Genomic DNA, 16103 nt, shown 5'->3' with positions numbered 1-16103 from the left:
GATGACTCAGTTTCTTCCACATATAAATGTCAAAAAGAAAAAAGAAAAAAAGGAGGGGAACTGTTGTTATCAGGCATATCATCCAATTCAATGTGTGGCCCTTATTTGGTCCTTATTTTCTGGGTGTGATAATGGTATTGTGGTTGGTTTTTTACAAAGTTCTCATGTTAAAGACATATACCAAAGTATTTATAAGTGAAATGATGTCACTGTAGCTTTAAAACTTCACAAGAAGTCAGGATGCCTGGGTGGCTCAGTCAGTTAAGCATCTGCCCTCAGCTCAGGTCATGATCCCAGGGTCCTGGGATCGAGTCCCACATCGGGCTCCCAGCTCAGTGAAGCGCCTGCTTCTCCCTCTGCCTGCCACTCCCCCTGCTTGTACGCGCTCTCTCTCTGACAAATAAAATCTTAAACAAAAAAAAAAAAGAAAAACCTCACAAGAAGAAAGTGTTAAGAAAAAATGAAACAGGAATGCCAGAAAATGTTACTTGTTGAAGCTGGGTGATAGACAGAGATTCATTATGCTATTTTTTTCTACTTTCCATAAAATTGAAATTTTATAATAAACAGTTTAAAAATATACACACTAAGAAAGTAGCATCACAATTTACATTTTACCAAAGCAAAAATACAAAAGTGACTTGCTCAAGATCGCAGAATACTTGGAGCCACTTATCACAATAACACTCACCAGAAACTAGGACCATCAATTATTAGTCCTCGATTCTAAACACACAATATACTTTTTTTTAAATAATTCCAAAAGTAGGCAAAAGTAGATTGTACTCTTCAAAAATACCAGTATCATTAAAGACTGAGGAACTGTTCCATATCAAAGAGAAATGACAAATACTATATTTTTTCCTGGATTGAAAAAAAAAAAAGGTTGCTATAAAGAACAATATTGGGACAATCAGCAAAATCTGACTATGAACTATATATTAGATAACAGCACTGTATCAATGTTAAATTCCCCAAATTTCATTACTGCAATGAGGTAATATAAGAGCATGTCTCTGTGCTTAGTTGAAATCCATACTCAAATATTTAGAAGTAAAGGGTCATGGTCTCTACAACTTACTCTCAAATGTTCTGGAAAAAGAAAAGAATAAGGATCAATGTCTATATTACTGTTTTATAGATTAAATATATACATATATCTCTATATTTCTATATAGAGAGATAAATATGGTAAAATATTAATGGTGGGTGAATTTCAATGGTTTACAAGAGTTTGTTTTAATGGTCTTGCAGTATTTATGTATGTCTGCCATTGTTTCAAAAAAGTTTAAATTGGCAAGATTACTGAAGTAACGAAACTTAAGAACTTATGGGGGGGGCACCTGGGTCGCTCAGTTGGTTAAATGACTGCCTTCGGCTCAGGTCATGATCCTGGAGTCCTGGGATCGAGTCCCACATCGGGCTCCCTGCTCAGCAGGGAGTCTGCTTCTCCCTCTGGCCCTCTTCGCTCTCATGCTCTCTATCTCTCATTCTCTCTCTCTCAAAAATAAATAAATAAAATCTTTAAAAAAAAAAAAAAAGAACTTATGGGGAAACACCCAATTAGCTAAATTAGCTAATCCTGTTAAATATCACTTTTTTGCACCCTAAGTAATAGGAATGTAAGGTGAATTGTGAAGGAATGAAGGGAGGAAGGGCAGAAGAGAGAAAGAAGAAAGGAAGGAAGGAAGAGAGGAAGGAAGAGAGGGAGGGAGGGAGGAAAGAAAGAAGGGAGAGAGGGAGGGAGGGAGAGTTAGGCTATATGCTGCTGTGAATAGCCACCGTCAACTGTAAAGTTAAGTTGTCATAAATTACCTTACCTTAATCCACACTGTCTCATTGATAAAACTGAATGGTATGGATGGATTATCTGGTGTCTGCTTGTTTAGAATGCTGAAATTAACCGACTCTCTGGCAATTCGGGGTGGAGTCCCAGTCTTCAATCTTCCCACCACAAACCCCAACTTCTCCAGAGTCTGAGCCAACCCAATGGAAGGCTGATCCCCTAAACGCCCTGCCGGATGTGTCTCCAGTCCAATTACAATCACGCCTCTCAGGAACGTCCCGGTAGTCAGAACCACACTCTCTGCATGTACTGTGCTTCCATCTGCTAAAGGATCAGAAAGAGTAAAAATTGTGACCTGTTACCATGGATCTAATTGAAATGTGACCATTTACATTAGAACTACAGAGAAAATCTGTCTTTAGAAACTTGAGAAAGAATTTTAAATGACTTAGAAGACTATATGTTATTAATACCAAGAATCCAAGACAGCTGGGAGAGAGAACATAGTAACATATGAAAACTAATTCACATGTTCCTAAGATCATGTCAGTACTGAAAAGTTAGTCTCAGTTAATTTTTAAAATTAATTTTAGACTCCTGGTTAAGTATGACAGACTACCGCCCTAAGCGGCCTGAGGTGACCTCTGAAAATGGTTCGCTATTCGCTTGACCCAGAAAACCCTATGAAATCATGTAAATCAAGAGGTTCAAATCTTTCTGTTCACTTTAAGAACACACGTGAAACTGCCCAGGCCATCAAGGGTATGCATATCTGAAAAGCTACCAAGTATCTGAAAGACATCACTTTACAGAAGCAGTGTGTGCCATTCCGTCGCTACAATGGTGGAGTCAGTAGGTGTGCCCAGGCCAAACGGTGGGGCTGGACACAGGGTCGGTGGCCCAAGAAGAGTGCTGAATTTTTACTGCACATGCTTAAAACTGCAGAGAGTAATGCTGAACTTAGGGTTTAGATGTTGATTCTCTGGTCATTGAGCACATCCAGGTGAACAAAGCCCCCAAGATGCGGCGTAGAACGTACAGGGCTCATGGTTGGACTAACCCATACATGAGCTCTCCCTGCCACATTGAGATGATCCTTACTGAAAAAGAGCAGATTGTTTCTAAACCAGAAGAGGAGGTTGCACAGAAGAAAAAGATATCCCAGAAGAAACTGAAGAAACAAAAACTTATGGCCTGGGAGTAAATTCTGCAAAATAAATGCAAATTAAAAAAAATAAATATGACAGACTACCTCACATTTTTTTTAAGATTTTATTTATTTAACAGAGAGGGACACACAGCAAGAGAAGAAACACAAGCAAGGGGAGTGGGAGAGGGAGAAGCAGGCTTCCCGCTGAGCAGGGAGCCCGATGCGGGGCTCGATCCCAGGACCCCGGGATCATGACCTGAGCTTAAGGCAGACGCTTAACGACTGAGCCACCCAGGCGCCCCCTCACATGATTTCCTCTCCCTCCTAAAACTCCAAGATGAAATAAAGGGGCAAAAAAAGGTATAAACCCAAAAGGACAAGTAATGGGAGAGAATTTGTCAAAAGATGAGAACTCTCAAAATATTCTCAGAAGACAGAAATCAGTTGGAAGAGCAATAACTGATCCAGCAGAGGGGAGAAGGATATAACTCAAGAATATGAGGAGAATGTATCAATGAGAATGAAATAATTTGCCCTCAAAGCCTGCAAACCGGAGAACTGAGAATGAGAACTGAAGAATGTAAGAACAAACATTGGGGCTGAAAACGAAATAGTTAGGTCTGTAAAGGTTTTGTGTGTAGACAGACCTATCTTATGGGAAAATGTTAGCCTTATTCTTTGGGTAATGGGGAATTACTGTTTAGTGGATAGAGTTTCAGTTTAGGATGATCAAGTAGTTCTGGAAATGAGTGGTGGTAACAGCTGCACAACATTGTGAATGTACTTAATGGTAGTGAATTGTACACTTAAAAATGGCAAATTTATTTATTTATTTATTTTTAAAAGATTTTATTTATTTATTCATGAGAGAGAGAGAGAGAGAGAGAGAGAGGCAGAAGGAGAAGCAGGCTCCCAAGGAGCAGGGAGCCCGATGCGGGACTCGATCCCAGGACCCTGGGATCATGACCTGAGCCAAAGGCAGACGCTTAACCATCTGAGACACCCAGGCGCCCTTTTTTTTTTTTTTTAAGATTTTATTTATTTGACAGAGAGAGACACAGAGAGAGAGGGAACAGAAGCAGGGGGAGTGGGAGAGGGAGAAGCAGGTTCCCAAGGAACAGGGAGCCCAATGAGGAACTCGATCCCAGGACCCTGGGATCACGACCTGAGCCGAGGGCAGACGCTTAACGATTGAGCCACCCAGGCACCCCCAAAAATGGCAAATTTTAAGTTATGTACATTTTGCCACAATAAAAAACTGTATTGTTTTGCCTATAAAATATAAACAAGGTCAAAGAGTAACATCAGAAAAAGCTTTTTTAAAGATTTTATTTATTTATTTGACAAGGAGAGAGAAAGAGAACACAAGCAGGGGGAGCGGCAGACAGGAGAAGCAGGCTCCCCACTGAGCAGGGAGCCCAATGAGGGGCTCGATCCCAGGACCCTGGGATCATGACCCAAGCCAAAGGCAGTCACTTAACCAACAGAGCCACCCAGGTGCCCCAAAAATAGCATTTAAAGTTATTAAATTAAGTAACAGAAGTATAAACAAATAAGGGTATAAAGGTCTGCACTAATAAAAACAATATAATCATTAAATCTGGAGAGGAAAGGAGGAAGGGGAGAGAAAAGGAAATGAAAATAAAACTAATTCAGTAACTATTCAGAGAGGAAAGCCAGTAAACACTGACAGAAGAGAAGATAAAGCACATTATATAAAATCAGTTACTAAAGTGATCACCAGAACAAAAACACAAACTTAAGGGCGCCTGGGTGGCTCAGTCAGTTAAGCATCTGCCTTCGGCTCAGGTCATGATCCCGGGGTCCTGGGATCGAGCCCCACATCAGGCTCCCTGCTCGGCGGAAAGCCTGCTTCTCCCTCTCCCACTCCCCCTGCTTGTGTTCCCTCTCTCTGTGTGTCTCTCTCTGTCAAATAAATAAATAAAATCTTAAAAAAAAAAAAAAAAGCTCCCAAAAGCAAAGACACAGATTAAGTGGTTAAAAAAAACCAACAGTACAGAACAGTGTGGATAACATGCTATTGCTATGTGATAAAATACAAATATATCCATATGCATGAAGATACATAAATATACAGATAGAGAGACTACACAAGGAACTAGAAATGTTCCTGAGGAGGAAAACTGATTGGCTGGGGGACAAGATGAGAAAGAGACCACTTTTCACTCCACATTCTTCTTTGTCCCCTTTAAACTGTTTACCATGTGGGGTGACTGAGTGGCTCAGTTGTTAAGCGTCTGCCTTTGGCTCAGGTCATGATCCCAGGGTCCTGGGATCGAGCCCCACATCGGGCTCCCTGCTCGGCGGAGAGCCTGCTTCCCCCTCTCCCACCCCCACTGCTTGTGTTCCCTCTCTCGCTGTCTCTCTCTGTGTCAAATAAATAAAATCTTAAAAATAAATAAACTGTTTACCATGTATATGTATTCCCCATTCAAAAAATTAATAAATCTATAATAGAAATTACTTTCAAAACAGGGGAATTAAGTCAAGAACTGTATTTTAAATGATGAGATTCTCTATCACAGTCCTCTTACCATTTTGTTCCCAGAATGCGAGCTGGCAGCCATATTATCCCCCTTGGCAGAAGACTGATTCTTTTACTAAATCAGTCATTGATGTTTGGTAGCTCACCAACAAAAAGGCCAGTCCAACCCCTAATCACCAGATTATAGAGTAGGGCAAGAAATAAAATTTAACTGTGCACACAGAAATCATCCAGTGTTTTACTGTCTCATTTAAAATCTGAGAGCCTGGGGGCTCCTGGGTGGTACAGTCGGTTAAGCATCTGACTCTTGGTTTCAGCTCAGGATGTGATCTAAGGGTCCTGAGATCAAGCCCAACGTCAGACTCTGCATTCAGTGTTGAGTCTGCTTGAGATTCTCTTTTCCCTCTCCTGCTTGTGCTCTCTTTTTCTCTCTGAAATAAATAAATAAATCTTTTAAAAAATAAATAATAAAAAGAAATAAAAATAAAAACCTGACAGCCGAAGTTCCCTAGACACTTGAGGAAGGCCATGTACATGAAAATAAGCAGCCAAATACACAGAACAAAGAATCTGGAGAAAACAACACATAGATCAAAGGAAACTTCAAAAATCGATAATTAAAATCCTTATATGGATTAAAGAAAATATTAAATTCAGAAACAAAACAAGACGCTAAAGAACAATCAGAAAAAAAGGACACTTTATAAATGAAAATACGGTCAAATTTAAAAACTCATTACAAGGATTTGGACAATAAATTTAAGGAAGGCTTCTAAGAAAGTATGTCAAAATGACAAAAAAATAAAAATAGAAGCAGCCCAGGAGACCAATCCAGAAAGGGACAGGAGTTACAGAAAGAAAGCATGGAGAAATAATAGAAGAAAATATACAGATCAAGGACAGATTACCAGATTAAAAAGGAACACTTAGTATCCCACCATAATGAATGAACAAAGAGCAGACTAAAGGACACTACTTTCAAATTTCAGAACAAAGACAAACACAAGATCCCAGCTTTTAGAAAGGAAAAAAACCTTTCATATACAAAAAAATGTAAATATGCATTGAGCTTTTTTTTTATTGTTGGTTTTTGTTTGTTTTTTAGTAGGCTCCACACCCAGCATAGAGCCCAATGTGGGGCTTTGAACTCACAACCGTGAGATCAAGGCCTGAGCTGAGATCAAGAGTCAGACACTTAACCAATCGAACCACCCAGGCACCCCAGGCTTTTTTTCTTTTTTAAAGATTTTATTTTTTTTCTTCTAGTCCATACTGATTTAAAAGAAATTTTATGTAAATTTTAGTTAGTTAACATACAGTGCAATATTGGTTTCAGGAGTAGAATTCAGTGATTCATCACTTGCATACAACACCCAGTGCTCATCACAAGTGTACTCTTTAATAGCCATCACCCATCTAGCCCATCCCCCACCCATCTCCCTCCATTCAACCTTCAGTTTGTACTGTATTAAGAGTCTCTTGTGGAAAAAAAAAAAGAGTCTCTTTTGGTTTGTTTCCCTCTCTCCTTCCCCCACCACATATGTTCATCTGTTTTTTTTTTTTAATATTTTATCTTATTTATTTTTGAAATTTTTTTTTGTTTAAAGATTTTATTTATTTTTTAGTTTTTATTTATTTGTTCAAAAGAGAGAGCAAGAGAGCATAAGCAGAGGAAGCAATGTAAGGAGAGAGAGAGAAGCAGGCTCCCTGCCGAGCAGGGAGCTCAATGCAGGGCTCGATCCCCGGGCCCTGGGATCATGACCCAAGCAGAAGGCAGACATTTAAGCCATCTGAGCCACCCAGGCACCCCTAAAGATTTTATTTTTAAGCAATCTCTATACCCAATATAGGGCTCAAACTCACAACCCCAAGATCAAGAATCGCATGCTCTGACTGAGCCAGCCAGGTGCCCCAAATATACACTGAGCTTTTTAATAGCAAAACTGGAAGCTAAAAGATAATGGAACAAGACTGTCAAAATTCTCAGAAAAAAAATTTTAACTAAAATTTTATTCTCAGACAAATTAAGAGTCAAGTAAGGGGAGACATTTTGAGATATGCTTAAACACACACAAAAAAACGCCTTCCTTGCTTCTTTTCTTAGGAAGCTACTGGAAGATATGCTCCAGCAAAATGAAACAGTAAGAAAGAACAAGACTGAAGACTCAAGAAACATGGGATGATGTAACACACCACAGTAGTAAAAGGAAGGCTCAAAATAACGTCTGTGCAGAGGGCCCAGAGAGCAATTGTCCTGATTATAGCAGATGGCCTGTGGTGGGGGGGGGGCGTTGAGGAAGTTGATGTCTCTGGGAGGGAAGTATCAAAGAAAAAGCAGAATTGACAGATTACTTGACTATAGAGAAAATGGCAGGGTTTTTTCCTTTTTTTTTTTTAAGATTTTATTTATTTATCTGACAGAGAGAGACACAGAGAGAGAGGGAACACAAGCACGGGGAGTGGGAGAGGGAGAAGCAGGCTTCCTGCGGAGCAGGGAGCCCAATGCGGGGCTTGATCCCAGGACCCTGGGATCCTGACCTGAGCCGAAGGCAGACACCTAACGACTGAGCCACCCAGGCGCCCCGACAGTTTTTTTTTCCTAATGAAAAAGCTGAACAAGTCCACAAGTAAAATAAGCAAATTAAAAATAAAGCAAATATTAACCAAAGGCAAAGAAAAGAGGTCTATGAAAGGAAACAAACAGAACACACTACTTGGATCTGCAGTGAACAATATTTAATCATAATATATAACAATATAATCATAATAATATAAATACTATCAGTCAAAATTTATAGCATAATTACATTAGAAGGATAGCGAGAAGGGTGCCTGGGTGGCTCGGATTGTTGGGAGTCTGCCTGTGGCTCAGATCACGATCTCTAGGTCCTGGGTTCAAGCCTCATGTGAGGCTCCCAGCTCAGCGGGAAGTCTGCTTCTCTCTCTCCTTCTGCCTTTCCCCTTGCTTATGCTCTCTCTCTCAAATGAATAAATAAAATCTTAAAAAAAAAAAAGGATAGAGGGAACGAAAGTAGGGGATTAAAGAGAGCTACTATAAAAAATTAATAATGTCTAATAATAATTTAGGGAGTACATATATAAGCATATTATTTAGAAATATATAAGTACATATCAAAAGTGAAACTGAAGTGGTTAAGTCTATAAAGAGACATAACTGTTTTTTATATGAACTTTTAAATTCTATTTGATTTTTGTAAAAGTTATGTGCATGTATTATTTTGATTAAAAAATTAATTCATGGGGCGCTTGGGTGGCTCAATTGGTTAAGTGTCTGACCCTTGATTCTGGCTCAGGTCATGATCTCAGGGTTGTGAGATCAAGCCCCACATCGGGCTCTGCACTGGGCATGGAGCCTGCTTAAGATTCTTTCTCTTCCTCTCCTGGTGCCCCCCCTCTAAAAAAATTAATCCATAACTCCTTTAAATAAAAAAATATATATATAACATTGTATAACATAAATTAAAAAACTTAAAAGTCAGGACTAGGAAAAATAAAAATTACAACAGAAGGACCAGGAGAAAAACACATTTATGTAGGTTATAAAGTACTACACTAAGATGGTATAAATGAGCCCAGAATTTGAGCTTCATGAAGATTAAGATGAAAGGAGGAAAATAATTTTTTATGTAGTCTTCCTTTTCCATGAAGAGAAAACACAACAATTTCCTAGAATAAGCAAAACATCTCCACGTTCTGCTCTAAAATTAATTTTTCACATGGAGTCTGATACTGTTATTATCATCTATAACCAGTACACACCTAAAACCACACCACTGACACGGCATTTCCCAGTGTGCTCAGGCTCTGGTTCTGTAAGAATAAGGTCTTCTACAGCTCCCTCCTGAACAGTAAGCAGCGGTGTATTTAGGATTTCTTTCTGTCAAAAGAGAACACAGGTTGAAACCTAACAGTTAAACAATCACTATAGTCTCTCCTGTTTTCCTGCCCCATCCTTACCTGCATGTTCTGCTTATAGAGTTTCCTATCAATTTGAGCTCTTAGACCCCAAACAGCCGGTCCCTTACGCCGGTTTAATACTTTGTAATGTACACCAGATTGGTCACAGATTCGAGAACACAGGCCATCCAAGGCATCAACTTCCCTCATTAAATGCCCCTTGCCAATGCCACCAAAGGAAGGATTACAGGACATCTGACCTAAGGAGAACAGACATAAAATAAATATATGAGCACCCTGTACGTAGTGAGTGTTTAATAGGGAAATGTCTGTACAAGTGATTAGAATCATCTCATGTAATAAAACTGAAGCAATCGCCAGAGAGAAAATTAGAAAATCCCAATGGGATGCAAGAGTCATTCAGGGCATCTTGGAAGACAAACCATTGACTGTAGTTCCTTTTGAATCTTTTCCTTGACACATATTTTTACTGGTTCATTAGGTTGCCTTCTCCTTTAAAATGTGGCTTTCATGACTACTTCATGAAACCTTCCCCAAATCAAGCATACTTTTAAGAAGTCCCCTGGCTCTGATTCACTGTTATCAATTGTCTTCCATAAATGCCATCTGCTGTTTTCTTTTTGCTTATTTTGTAAAAATAGTTAAATTATAAGCTTCCCGAGAGTAGAAACCATATTTTATACCTTCTCTTTAAATTCCCCCAGTTTTATTTGGAGGTCTGAACTCATGTGGTTATGTCACAGGTTTTTATGGGAGGTGGAGGGATAGGAAAGCTATGTCAACATCTGTAGGTCCACCATAGCCACCACCAAGCCCTCTGCAAGTTTTTATAGTCTCCATAAGGAGGCTGAATCGTGCTGTGATTAGGAGTATGGGTCAGGAATGAGTGAAAAGGATCTGGCTCAATTCCTAGATCTACCACTACAAGCTCTGTCATTTTGGCAAGTTATCTAATTTTCTCTACCTCAGTTTCCCTACTGTAAAAACAGGAATGATAGCTGCCGATTATTTCCCCCCTTCGATACAGAATCACAATTTTATTCAGGTAAACACTCCCTAGGAGCCTTTGTGTTCAGGGAGTGTGACTTAAACTCAGTAGAAATAAATCTTTATTGATCTAAGTAATCATGGTAATCCTGTTTCTACTTGCCACTGTCTGGGTTAGGGATGGGAAATCAGTCATGAGGGGTGACCTATTGGGGTGGGGGCTGTTTTTCCTCTTCAAAGAGATACAAGGAGGAAAAAAAAACCCTTCTTAGGTTGAAGTTGTCATATCTGGATGTAACACCTGGAACTATTATAGCCATTTTGTAATCATAAGGATAGCTAGCTTGAAGACAATTCAAGAATGGCGTAATGGAGATATTCAAGGAATGAGTCCTTAGACATTGTGGGTTGTTGAATTAACCAACCCTAAAACTGACCTACCTGCAAATTTCTTATTAAAAAATAAATTCTTGGGGCGCCTGGGTGGCCCAGTCGTTGGGCGTCTGCCTTATGCTCGGGTCATGATCCCGGGGTCCTGGGACCGAGCCCCGCATCGGGCTCCCTGCTCCGCGGGAAAGCCTGCTTCTCCCTCTCCCACTCCCCCCACTTGTGTTCCCTCTCTCGCTATCTCTCTCTCTGTCAAATAAATAAATAAAATCTTTAAAAAAAAATAAATAAATTCTTGGGGCAGCTGGGTGGCTCAGTTGGTTAAGTGTCTGACTCTTGATTTGGCTCAGGTCATGATCTCAGGGTTGTGAGATCGAGCCCCGTATCAGGCTCTGTGCTCAGCAGGGAGTCTGCTTGAGTTTCTCTCTCCCTCTGTCCCTCCCCCCACTCACTTTCTTTCTCTCTCTCAAATAAATAAGTTAAAAAAAATAAATTATTTTTGTTTAAATTAATCAAATAATAAGGATTTGTTACTTGCAAATGGGAGAATGTACACAAAGCAATTAGCAGTGTCTGGCACAGAATAAGCAATAAATAACATTTACTGATAATTGTTTTATTACCCAGTGTAAAACATTTGTCAGTGTAAAATACTCTCTGCTTCTGCTTTTCACTTTTTCAAAAATCATAATTTCTTCGAATTGGCTTTAAAAAATTTTAATCATAAATAATTTTCCATTAGTAGCAACATTTAAAAACTTTTATATGACTTTCTCAAACGTGTAAAATATTACTATTGACATAAATATCCCTACATGAATATCTTAGAAAAGTGCTCCATACATTGCATAAAATCAATAAACACAGTGAATATTTACCCTATCACTGAATTTATATGAAAGCAACCAATTTGCATTCCTGAGTTTCTAATTCAACATATTATTTCACATACAAATGTGAAGCTATTTCTTTCTTAAAGATTTTTTTTTTTTTAAAGACTTTATTTGTTTGTCAGAGAGAGAGAGTACAAGCAGGGGGAATGGCAGGCAGAGGGAGAAGCAGGCTCCCTGCTGAGCAGAGAGCCCGATGCAGGGCTCAATCCCAGGGTCCTGGGATCATGACCTGAGTTGAAAGCAGATGCTTAACCAACTGAGCCACCCAGGTGTCCCTAAAGATTTATTTATTTGAGAGACAGAGAGAGAAAGCATGAGTGGGGGGAAGGGCAAAGGGAGAGAATCTTCAAGTAGACTCCTTGGAGTGCAGAGTCCCATGTGGGGTCTATCCCACAACCCATGAAATCATTACCTGAGCTGAACCAAGAGTCAGATGCTTAACGGACTGAGCTACCCAGGTGCCCCAATGTTAAGCTATTTTATTGAAGAGTAAGAAAGAATAGTATAATGAATTCCCAGGTATCGATTCAGGTCCAATCTTACATCTTTTATAGCTCTACACACTTCCTTCTCTTCCAGACATTGTTATCAACTATAAATGTTTCAGACAAGGTCTTCTTTGTTTAGAGAAAAAAAAAAACCCTACAATAACTTAATCACACTTGAAATATCAGATTAATGAATAAGTAATCAAAATAGAAATTAGAAATGTGAAATGATATCACCAAGTATGATTTTTCTCTATTACTCTGTATCACTCTTAAGTAATCCTCTTCCAATCTTGAGAGGATACATTTCAGATACTTTTATTTATTTTTAAGATTTTATTTATTTTTTACTTTTTTTTTTTAGATTTTATTTATTTGAGAAAGCGAGAATGAGACAGAGAGAGAGCACATGAGAGGGGGGAGGGTCAGAGGGAGAAGCAGACTCCCCGCTGAGCAGGGAGCCCGATGCGGGATTCGATCCCAGGACTCCAGGATCATGACCTGAGCCGAAGGCAGCTGCTGAACCAACTGAGCCACCCAGGAGCCCTTTTTTTTTTTTTTAGATTTTATTTATTTGACAGAGAGACACAGCGAGAGAGGGGGGAGTGGGAAAGGGAGAAGCAGGCTTCCTGCGGAGCAAGGAGCCCGATGTGGAGCTCGATCCCAGACCCTGGGATCACAACCTGAGCTGAAGGCAGATGCTCAACGACTGAGCCACCCAGGCACCCCTCAGATACTTTTAGATCAGAGCTCATAACTCAGTGATTTGCTGGTGATGTTTTGCTTGGTATACATGAAGCTTTTGTTAAAAACAAACAAAACAATGAATGAGGATATACTTTCCAGCTCACCACTGTTCCCATTATTCCATGTTGTTTTACACATTTATTTATTTATTTATTATTTATCAGAGAGAGAGTGTGAGCAAGCACAAGCAGGGGAGCAGCAGGTAGGAGAAGCAGGCTCCCTGCCAAGCAGGCCCTTTATTGAATTACTGTACATTATATACCTATTTGTAAAACTTACATTTGTGAAAATCACATGCAAAGAAATCTTTGTCTTTTTAAACCGCTGAAAACTTTTTCTCAAATATATTTATCAATGTTGAGCCCCTCTCCTTACGGGCATAAAAGTTGAACATGCCACTTTTCTTTTGCTTAGCCCTCAAGATCTTTCTCTACATAGAACTCCAGGAAACTATCCTTCATTCCTAATCACGTAGAGTTGGAACAAGAAAGTCTATTTGTCATCTGTGTTCTTAGGCAGAGACTAACATCCCAAGTGTGGTACTTGGGGTTGGCAATGATAATAAAAATGTATAAATCAGTCCATTTTTCACTCTACTAAAAAATTTAAGTTGGCTATGTGGAAAAGCTTATGGTAAAAAAATAGTTCAACATCTGAACCACTTAATGGGTCAGGCACTATTCCAGATGATTTGCATGTATTTTCTGATTTAAACTTTATACAGCAAACTGAAGTTGGTACTGTTATTTCTATTTCATAGAGAAAGAAACTGAGGGTTAAATAAATTGTCCCTTGTCCAAGGTTACACAGCTAGAACTCAGTGAAGCCTGGACTGAAATTCAGAATGTCTAACAATCTCTTTAATGTTGAACATTTCCATGAAATGCATAGGTAATAAGACACAGAATAAACAAGTGCACAAGGCTTTTCTCTTTCATTGTGAAATGCAAAAATAGTTGGCAAAAAACCATTATTTTCCAGGTTAGGAGAAAATAAAAGACTTCCTACCTCTCATTTCATTATTGGTACATGATAATGACTAAATCACAACAGGGCAATTCTTGCCTTTTGCATTCTTAGGTCCATTGAACCTTCTAAGTCAAAGCTATCTTTCTGGGGCCACGTAGAAATATTTAAGATACTCCACCATATTAAATTACCGTACAAATGAGATTTTGATTCAAAACAAAATTGTCACCCACTAAGCTCATGTATAAGAGTTATTATCTCTGAAATGCATTTATTTAAAAAGCAAACGGATTGTATTGCGTTGGTAGAATAATATGAATATGGATTTTGATAAGAATCCCTTTATCCCTCACAGAACTACATTACTTATATTTAATGATCATCTTAGTTCAATAATATTTTCATTAAATTTTTAAGTTATGGGGCGCCTGGGTGGCTCAGTCGTTAAGCGTCTGCCTTCGGCTCAGGTCATGATCCCGGGGTCCTGGGATCAAGCCCCGCATCGGGCTCCCTGCTCGGCTGGAAGCCTGTTTCTCCCTCTCCCCCTCCCCCTGTTTGTGTTCCCTCTCTCGCTGTCTCTCTCTGTCAAATAAATAAAATCTTTAAAAAAATTTTTTTTAAGTTATTATTGAAAGGTAGTATCCAGTCTTTATTTTTTTTAAATGTAAACAACACTGAAATGTATAATAAACTAAGTGTAATCTTTTGGGTAACCAAATCACCCCTGGGGTCGCCTAGGTGGCTCAGTCGTTCAGCTCTGCCTTGGGCTCAGGTCATGATCCCAGGGTCCTGCTCTGCCGGAAGCCTGCTTCTCCCTCTCCCACTCCCCTTGCTTGTGTTCTCTCTCTCGCTGTGTCTCTGTCAAATAAATAAATAAAACCTTTAAAAAAAAATCAAATCACCCCCCTCTAAAAGAATCACTGTTAACAGTGTATATTTCTCTACAGTTACAAGCTGAATGGTAATTCTTAAAAAGTATTTCAGTATCAAATATGTGATTTATTCACAATTTTTGCAAAATAGTTAATATTTCTACTGTTCACTCGAGCTAAATGCAGGAGGAAAAAAATATAGGTTTGCATGATTTACAAGATGATGTTTTAGCTAGCATCTATTAAGGTGCTAGAGAGAGGTCTTGCTTTAAATTATAGCTGTCCACCCATTGCCTATTAAGCGGTTAAAAGCACTGCCAGTTCCTGAGTACAAAATTAGGAAACAAACACCAGATAGAGATATAGAATGCAATAGAAAAGTAGCATCGTTCTTCAAAAGGGCTTCACAAAATCTCGAGAAAAACACAAGTGTCGTTTAACAAGTAATTCCTAATAAATGTTAATTCACTCCATTTCCAAAGCAACGAGCTAGTAAAGGGTAAATGACAACAATGAAGTAAGAAGCTATCAGCTTGTTTTCTTAGTTTCCCCCTTTCCCAAAGCACGGACCCCAACTCCCTCAACTAATTACTTCTGTCAGCAGCAGCACAAAACATGGTCCACGTAACAGCCTAATCCAGGGTTCTGGGCCAGGGCTACCTAATCTGTGAAACTCAAATTAGGATAAAACCACAAACACGAGGATTCTCGCTAGCCTGGGGAGAGGAGAGGCTGCCCGCATCAGGCCACTGGGAAGCGGTGAAGGGGCTTACTGGCAGTTTGCGTCCTACGCCAAGCTCCACGCTACCCGAACTCCTCACCGATCGTGTCCACGCGGTGGGTGAGTAGCAGAGTCCGGGAGCCGCACCGAGCAGCAGCGGCGGCTGCCTCGGTCCCGGCATGTCCTCCGCCAATGACTACCACGTCAAAGTTCGCAGCCACGGGCGCCGCGCTGTCGCCGATGAACCGGGCCAACGGAAGGCGCTTTTTGCTGAGGGAAGCCGCGACACAGAGACCACAACCTCGGAGAGAAAACATAGCTGGAGAAAGGCAGAGTCTGACCCTGAACCTGACACGAACTAGGCGCAAAAACTTAGGAGGGAAAGCCTTCGGGGCGCAGCCATCTTTGTTCTGACGTCACAGCGTAGCAGTTTACGTCCAGCGTCAGCGCTGATTGGGGCTTTGGCGCGACTTTACTGCAGAAGCGAGACCGGGTAACTGTGCAGGTGGCCCAGCTGGTGAGAACTTTGTTTCATGGCCCGTGGAGGCCTTTGATTACGTATGGCTGTGAATTGATGGCTTCTACTTGGCCATATTCTGTCCTTTTCGGCGATTGGCAGCCCTAATCTCCAGTTGGTCACCTACAGACAATGATTTTG

General features: G+C 40.0%; 2 protein-coding genes across 4 annotated transcripts in view; one reads left to right on the top strand and one right to left on the bottom strand.

Annotated features, from left to right (window-relative positions):
- Window positions 1-15819, bottom strand: part of MTO1 (mitochondrial tRNA translation optimization 1) — a 34081-nt gene extending 18262 nt beyond the window's left edge. Inside the window, exons 1-4 of one of the 3 annotated variants that reach the window (XM_025890469.2) lie at window positions 15546-15819; window positions 9421-9620; window positions 9223-9340; window positions 1821-2110 (exon numbers count right to left, since the gene is read on the bottom strand). In XM_025890469.2, the coding sequence (XP_025746254.1) occupies window positions 1821-2110; window positions 9223-9340; window positions 9421-9620; window positions 15546-15762 (825 nt within the window). In that variant the 5' untranslated portion in view covers window positions 15763-15819. The remainder of the gene's footprint in view (window positions 1-1820; window positions 2111-9222; window positions 9341-9420; window positions 9621-15545) is intronic. The other 2 variants (XM_025890471.2, XM_025890472.2) reach the window with 2 other exon arrangements.
- A 10-nt stretch (window positions 15820-15829) lies between these two features.
- CGAS (cyclic GMP-AMP synthase) overlaps window positions 15830-16103 on the top strand; it is a 29034-nt gene continuing 28760 nt past the window's right edge. The window contains exon 1 of the mRNA XM_025890821.2: window positions 15830-15962. The gene's annotated coding sequence lies outside the window, so the exon portion shown is untranslated. The remainder of the gene's footprint in view (window positions 15963-16103) is intronic.

Source organism: Callorhinus ursinus, unplaced genomic scaffold (genome assembly GCF_003265705.2).
Source record: "Callorhinus ursinus isolate GAN/ISIS: 27379988/994484 unplaced genomic scaffold, GSC_fseal_2.0 scaffold22, whole genome shotgun sequence".
Taxonomy (NCBI): domain Eukaryota; kingdom Metazoa; phylum Chordata; class Mammalia; order Carnivora; family Otariidae; genus Callorhinus; species Callorhinus ursinus.
This window is presented reverse-complemented; position numbering and strand designations above follow the sequence as displayed.